The sequence below is a fragment of the Cyprinodon variegatus genome, unplaced genomic scaffold (genome assembly GCF_000732505.1).
Source record: "Cyprinodon variegatus isolate N-32 unplaced genomic scaffold, C_variegatus-1.0 Scaffold283, whole genome shotgun sequence".
NCBI lineage: Eukaryota > Metazoa > Chordata > Actinopteri > Cyprinodontiformes > Cyprinodontidae > Cyprinodon > Cyprinodon variegatus.
Window position 1 is genome coordinate 569,259 of NW_015150736.1, and position 8,001 is coordinate 577,259.

General features: G+C 40.4%; 1 protein-coding gene across 1 annotated transcript in view; it reads left to right on the plus strand.

Annotated features, from left to right (window-relative positions):
• pigg (phosphatidylinositol glycan anchor biosynthesis class G) overlaps positions 1 to 8,001 on the plus strand; it is a 149,783-nt gene that overhangs the window by 50,641 nt on the left and 91,141 nt on the right. The window contains exons 7-8 of the mRNA XM_015383372.1: positions 4,277 to 4,494; positions 5,561 to 5,845. Coding sequence (XP_015238858.1) covers positions 4,277 to 4,494; positions 5,561 to 5,845 — 503 coding nt within the window. The remainder of the gene's footprint in view (positions 1 to 4,276; positions 4,495 to 5,560; positions 5,846 to 8,001) is intronic.

The window sequence follows — 8,001 nt, forward strand, 5'->3', positions numbered from 1 at the left end:
TTCTCCAGCTCCCAACAGTTACAAATTTTCCTAGTCCACATGGAGGGGTGTTGAAGCCCAAAAGGACGTAATTTGGCCGTGCGGACCTCGCGGACGTGTCAAACAAAAAACAAACTTTAGCCCCATTTCTACCTTGCTTACCTCAGTTGTTATTGTAAATACACTTGAAGCGCTTCATTTGTTAACAAGTTAAGCAAAAACAAAGAGTTAAACACAAAATACCAAACAATACGGCAGCAGGACGCAATAATCTTCAAAAAACACTTTTTATGCCGTTAGAGTGAGCTACTGGCTTATAGATTTAAAATGGAAAAAAAGAAAAATCTGGACCAAAAAAAGATGAGTTACATCCTTCTTGATGAATGTAGTAACTCCATAGCCAGGTCTTCATTTGCTAAGAAAGAGACCTCACAACATTACCTAGTGAAAATATCTGCACATCTAAAAAAATGCTCATCTCATGGCACAAGCATGTTGTTTTATTGCTAGTCTGCAGACTCACCCATGTTTGTTTGTTTTCCAGTAAACAGTTCAGGCGATGCTCAAGCAAACGTTTCAGTGTTTATGTTTGATGCCGTCTAAAGCGGATGTTCGACAAGGCGTCACAAACTCAACTTGGTGTTGCATCTAAAGAAAACACAAACAGAACAAATGTAACACTCTGGCAACTAATTTCCCTCTCTATTTTTGTCCCTGGTTTCCATAGCGATGGGATGAAATGGAAATAAATTCAGTAGACCTACATTCGGATGTGTTGATTTGCCTGAATCAGTCCACTCGGGTAATCATGAAGTTATTATGCAGCAGGATGTCATGTTTGTCATTGCCGGTGGGGTGCGGGGGCTTGCCTCAGGTGTTTTTAATAACTTTCCTGTTGGACAAATCTTCTTCTTGAGAGTGAAAAATGTGCCTTAACATATTTCAATGTTTGAGATTCTAGAGGGAAGTTTGGATTTTTAAGCGGAATCCTTGTCTCAGAAGCATTTAAGGTTTTCCTCCTCTCCGCTTGTTTCTGACACCTCGGCTGGGTGTTTTCTAAGATGGTGATGTGGTGTTATCTCTAAATCCTTAGTTGTTTTTTCTCAGTTTTATGTTGAAATCACCTCCAGCATGTTAAAGCAAACCTTTTAAAATGCAGCCTTTGTGATATAAGCTTTAAACAACCTTGTTCTGCCTATATTTCTCTCTGCTCTCTGCTCTTTCCCGTCTCGCATATTTCAATCTTTATGTTGTGTTTTCCCTGCGTCTCTAACCTCGGGTGTTTTGAGCAACCATTAACCAATCCTTATATTTCAGACAGATGAAGCATAGCCAGGGCTATCCATATCAAGTAATTCATGCCTGTGGCTTAAGGTTCTAATATTTCTTCCAGCTCCTCTGTCTGACAGAGCCTAGGTCTCTATTCATCACTTCCATGCTTATGCTGCTGAGATAGGAGTTATATTGCAAATAATTGTTTATAGAAGAGGCTGTGTGTTTTTACGTGAGCTAAAGAACATGCTCTGGCCTTCAAGCTTCTTCTGAAGCATTCAGCTTAAATGTGAGGTGGCATCATTTGATCTGCTGAATGAGTCAGAGTGCCCTTAGAAAGCAACCAGACGTATCGCACACAGACCTGAACGCTTTTACCAGGGGCTAATTCTCTTTTTAAAGACGGTTACACAGAAGCATCAAAGAAGGAAATACTGGAATCTAATTGCGTTTTTAATTTAGAAGAACATCAGTCATGTGTCAAAATGATGGATGAAGTCCTAAGATCTTGGTTCTACTGAAGCTGTTGGAAGGGCTTGTGAATTCCTGCTGATTACATATCGGGGTGTATCAGCAGTTTCTGAAGGTTTTTCCTGAAGGTAATCTGAAGTACTCCAAAGTTTCAATTAAAAACATCAAGCCGGCCCGGAGCGGTACGTGGCATAGCTGTATCATGGGTGCTCGATGTAGAGAGGCTAGTTGTCCTTTGGGACAACCTTTAGGGTTTAACTCCTTACCAAAGGCGTTTAAAGCAACATTGTGTAGCTTTTGGCCACTAGGGGCACTAAACCTGTCGCTTCCAGGTTCAGCACCCCAACAGCGCACTGTGGCATCAATAAACAGCCTTCCTTGGTGTTTTTGAATCTGCTAGCTGACCACTTTGGACCAGGAGATTGTGAAGTCATTGAGCGCCATAGTCTCTCCTCGGTGTTAACGCTGAAGTTCAGGAAACTGTCCTCCCTCAGCAGTGTGTCGCAGTGGGCTTGTCGCAGTTTTTTTTTATTTATGCCCAATATTAAAGCGTGGTGTGTGCTATGTTATTCCACGCCACAACGCAAAAGAGACAATCAGGAACTATCTGTTGGTCTAGATACGGTCGAGGCGGTGAGAAAGTGGGGACAAGTTTGTGCGACAGCAGAGGGACATGAGGGCGAAAAAGAGCGGGCATCCAGGTGGAAAAAGGGTCCCAGGGTTCTCCCGCACCTCGCTCTTCTAGCTGGTCCAACTTTAGGTGTCGTTTTCCACAATGGCGGTCATACAAACAAAACAAGCCGCTAAGGTACCAAACAGGAAATACGCATAGTGTAGAGCGGATGTAGATTTGACCAATCAGAGGCCTCCTGTCTGCGGTCACCTACAGTTTTGGAGAGGTGCAGCAGAGTGTCTGCGTAGGGGGCGGGACATATCTGCGTTCACTGCGACACACAAATGTCACATAGCAGCATGAGGTGAGGGAGGAGCAGTGAACGCTCTCACTGCATGGAATTCACCGTGCGCTACTTCACCACCCTTCACCACGCGGTTCAGATTTTGTTGCATTGATGAAATTATAGAAACAGGATAAAGGAATCTTTCTATGGTGAACATGTTTCTGTTGGGAGGAGTTGATTGAGTCATGACGAACCAAGCAGGAACGGACATCCATCAGAGCGTCGCTCTCTAACCCTTAAATCCCACATCCTCTGTCCTCTGTCCATCCTTTTTATATTGAGGATTTGGGAACAAAATTGAAGAAAGTTCACACACCTGCAGAAGAAAACTACTTGCTGCATCTGTGGACGGTTTCACATGTTTGCAACAAAACTAGCAGCAGTAGTGGAATTTGGAGATGCAATCCACTTCTTAAATCTATCTTTGAGTTCCTGTAATTTATCCAGAAGTTCTGCAATCACACTTTTTCTCTCACTCTCAACTTGGTGGTCGGCTGCATGTTTAGCCTTCCCTGGAAATGCCTTTCCAAATTACTCTTTTTATTTTTTGAAAGCCTCTCGTTACAAAGCAAAAAAATGTTAATGAAAACAAATGATTCGGTCCATTCTTTTTTGAATTCTCTGTTCTCATCAGCTATCTTCCTTTTTTCCCTTTGGGATCCATGGCCTGAGACACGCCTGCCGGTTTGTTTACCTGCCATCGAGCTATGATGTGCTCTCTATGGCCGTGATGCAAATTTTCGTTGAAAGAAAAGTTTACATTTATTGTATTAAATTTATTTACTATACAAATGTTTACAGCATTGGAAAACATGATGAATGTTTGATCTCCTGCACATCACATACAAAAAAAAAAAAAAAAGTCTATTTTCTTTAATTTTTGAATAAGCTCCAGGGAGCTGCAACGGGTCACTAAAGAGCCGCAGGTTGCTGACCCCTGGGTTAACCAATGGACTTCTAGTTTTCTTCAAAATAAAAAAAAGTTTTAGATACTGAAAAGGATGGATGTTTGACACCTATGAAGCTGGAAAATGTTGGATTTAACTATCTATAATGGCTTCACTAGAATGTCATTATTCTTGTTTGGGTCTTTTTAACAGTGTGTTCTTGCATCTCAGCTTACAAAGTTTTCTAGCATCGATGATGATGGCTCCTAAATTGTACTAATGACGTTTAAGTGACTGAAAAAAATAATATTTCATACAGAAAACAGCATCCATGAATCCTTGGTGTCTATTAAAATATGAAAAGCAATAAAGATGATGTATAAAAACGGTTTTTATTAGCCAAAATTTATTGAAGGACTTAAACAGGAGGTGGAAATTCCTATTAAACACAATAGCTGGAGACATATAGCTGTCTGACAAGGTAACTCACTGCAGGGTTGAAATTAAATTACACTCTGTATAAAGTTTTTTTTTTTTTTGGACATTCAACCCTGTTTAGTTTAGCTTTAGCTGTAAGTGAGGACATTTTACTAAGTTAAACAAGTTTTAAACACCAGTGTAGACAAACCTTTCTTGAAAATAAATTCACATAAAATCTAAATATTTTCACAGTAAAATCATCTAACTTCTTTTTTTCCCTAAACCCAGAGGCCGGCTTCGAACAGTTTCGTGTGGCAGAAAAGGCTCATGGGAGCTGGATGAAGCTCTACCTGGAAGGAAATACCTCTGAGGTGCTGACCAACATGGGCAAAAAAGTCCTGAAGCAATACCTGGAGGCGCTGGCTGCCATGAGTTCTGCTCTGAGCAAACAGCTGGGCAAATACGACCTGTACTCCATGATTGCAGGGATGGTCTTTGTCTTCCAGGTGAGGAGAGCAAAGATTTCATGGGGGTTTGGTCTCTATATGGCAGCATGTTTTAATAGGTTTGATCATTGATTTTTACAATTAAACTGGAAATGAGAAGAAAAAGAATCTAAGAATCAGAATATTTTATATTTCTGACGTTCGGCCTGCAGGTATAGATTTACGGTGACTGATTTCTCTACTAGAACTAAAAAAACAGCCTTTAATGTCAAGATTGTTTTTTTGTGTTCCTTACCAATTACAATCATGTGCTTTTAATGTAATATTTATTATATCTTTATAAAACTTAATAGGGATCCATGAATAGTTAAACATTTTGGCCTAAATATGTTGTAATTTTCCAATGAACTTAAATGCTATTTGCAATATGTAACAGTTAACAATAAGTTAAAAACTGATGTATCCTTTATAATTATGTGTCTGTATAATTTCTGAATTCTGAACTATTCTGACACTCTCTGCTTTAAACTGAAAAGGTTTTGCGTTACTGTTCATTGCATTACCCAGAATGCATAGCAGCATAACATCATGGCAGTTTTATTCAAAAGTGTTAAAACTGAGCAGCTTACTCTATTTTTATTGGATTGTTTTTACTTCAAAAGTAGATATTTCTTGAATTCTGTTTACAAGTAATTGGGGATTCCTTTAAAATTGAGGATGCGGTTAAGAGGAACATGACAGTAAAATGCTGCAAATCCCAATAACTGTTAGCAGCTCAGTGCCGGTGAAAGTGATCTGAGAGGTTTTAATAGCTTGGTTAGAAAATAGACTGAACTTGGATGAGAAAATCTACCTGAAAAACATCTCCTATCCGTTATTCTCTAAGAGCTACCCTCTAGGGACTTTAGATCCTTTCCCTAACAGAATGGAATGAAATAAACAGCTCTTTAGCAGGACTCTGCAGAGAAGGAATCTAAAGTTGCAGGATAGTATCTCTCCTCCAGGATGGGACTTTATGCCTACTGTATGTCCTGCTAGGCAAACATTAAGACAGACAGATGGAGATCAAAGCTGGTAAAACCTTGTTTTTTCCCTCCCCTCTCCACTTTCTTCCCTGGCCTTTTAGCTCCTGTTGGTCTTACTGCTGGCTATGCCTGAAGCCCTCAGCGGTACCGCAACAGTGGACCTTCCGGTCCTTTCTTCTCTGCTCTCCCTGCCTTTCTACCTCCTGTGTCTGCTCCTCGCCTCCGTGCACGTGTTGGTGTGCACATCAGCTGAGAGCTCCTGTTACTTCTGCAGCCTCTCCTGGGGTCTGGTGTTTGCTGCTGTCGCCTTCTCCTCAGCAATGTTTTGCATTTTGATCTCGGTAGCAACACGGAGACTCCCCCTTGGACCAACGATTCATGGGAAGGTGAGTGGGACCTCATAACGCCATCCATTTATCCTCCATTCATATGTATTAGCTGCTGAACCCAGATTTCCATACATATTTAATTCAGTTTATTTATATAGCGCCAACTCACAACACGTTACAGTTCACCAGATCATCCAGTCAAATTGATTCAAAGTTTTCTATCTAATGTAAACCAGTTGATTGCATCGACTCATTGACTCGAAGGCAATCACTCACACTAAGCATGCTTGTAGTGACAGTGGAGAGGAAAAACTCCCTTTTAACAGGAAGAAACCTCCAGCAGAACCAGTACATAGAATACCTGTAGAAGACGACATCTTCGACATCAGACTAAAATGTTTCCTGTCAGCTCTAATTACCAAAAATATTTTTCTCTTTGCTGAATTCCAGAACATTAGGTATATTTTTTTAGAGATTTTGTTTAACTTTATTGAAGAACTGATGTTTATGTGAAATAAAGTTACTAAAAGGCTAAAATACTGCCCAGTGATCTTATATGAATGCCAAATAATCTGAACCAAGAGATTTAAGAGAGGTTTGTTGGCTGCCCTGCTCACAGACATCAGGTCTTTGTTACCCAACCCCACCCCTCCCGAGACAAACAGCCATTTACACTCACACCGAAAAGTGGGCTTACACTGTGCGATTTTTTTATTTTTTTTGCCCTTTTCGGAGCGACTTTCCAGTCGTCTGAGAATTTTCCGATCGGGTCTACTTTCAGCCTAATCGTGCATCGTGTAGCGTACAGGGGGTAATGAGGGCCGATCAGCATCTCACGAGGATTCATAAGGTCGGGAGAAAAATCAAACATGTTTGATTTTCAGTAGGCCGTCGTGGGCACATCGCTCAGTGGGCAAACAAGGATTCTTCTTCCTCTTAGATGAAGTTTCGTTTGGATGTACAATGTGAGCTGTAGCTGTGAGCAACGATTGAAAAACTCTCACAGTGTATGCCTGGCTTAAGGAGAATTTAGAAAAGCCAATCAACCTAACATTCATGTTTTTGGACTGTGGGAGGAAGCCAGAGTACCCTGAGAGAACCCACATGTGCTCAGGGAGAACATGCAAACTCAATGCGGTAAGACCCCAAGCCGGAAAAACTGAACTAGGAACCTTCTAGCTGCAACACAGCAGTGCTACAAACTGTGCCACTGTGCAGCCCTTGCAGAATTTGCATTTTGCTAATTTCTTTTCGTGTTTGCAATTAGCACAGTTTGATTGTCAATGGAAACACAGCCGTTGACTTTGTTGTATAAAGCCAGAATTCTGTCAAAAGTGCAGACTTTGGCTACTTCAGTTTTTGTAAACATCTGGCTTGTTCTGTATAGTGCGCTGCAAAAAAAGACCACAGCATGTTTGTTTACTAGTGTAGGAACCTCAAGTTTGTGCATCCAGCACCTTTCAAATGTCTGTACTACGTAGATTTGATTCGTAAACCTTGTCTTTTGTGTTTTTACTAAAAAAGCTTACAATTTGAGACCAGATCTGAGAAGTGAGGATCTTCTTGATGTTTATTAAGATTGTGGTTGTATACATTTCTCTTATTTTGATTTGTTTCTATTTCTGAAATATATCCAATTGCAATTTAAACTTTTTTCAACATCAGAATAGTTGAAATGTTTGAAACAATCCCTGCCTGAGTTGCTCAGAGTTGGACTTTAATCAATGATTGCAAAGAGCCACTTAATCAGTCCCTAATTATTCTACAGTATTGCACAGGAATACGTTAAGGTAATAAGTAGGGAGCAGTCTACACCAGGGACGGCTCATTCATTTAAACACATGAAGTGGTGCTTCATAAAACTTTTTTCCTTTCAGTGCTAGCCCAGCCCAGAAATAATGGCTCCTTTCACTTGCTGCTACTTTCTGGAGCTGAAGACTTTCCATCTCCCCATCCCAACCCTGCATTATATAAATATATACCGTATTTTCCCGACTATAGAGCGCATCTCTATATAAGCCGCACCCGCTAAGTTTTAAAAAAAAACTAGAGAATTACATATAAAAGCCGCATCGGGGTAAAAGCCGCTGATAACAACTGAAATGGTTACCGGTACCTCGTTTAACAGAACACAACTGAACAGATTAGTTTCGGAATGGTTTCTGTAGCACAAAAGTAAAAGTGCTGATCAAACAAAACAGAAAAGTTATTGA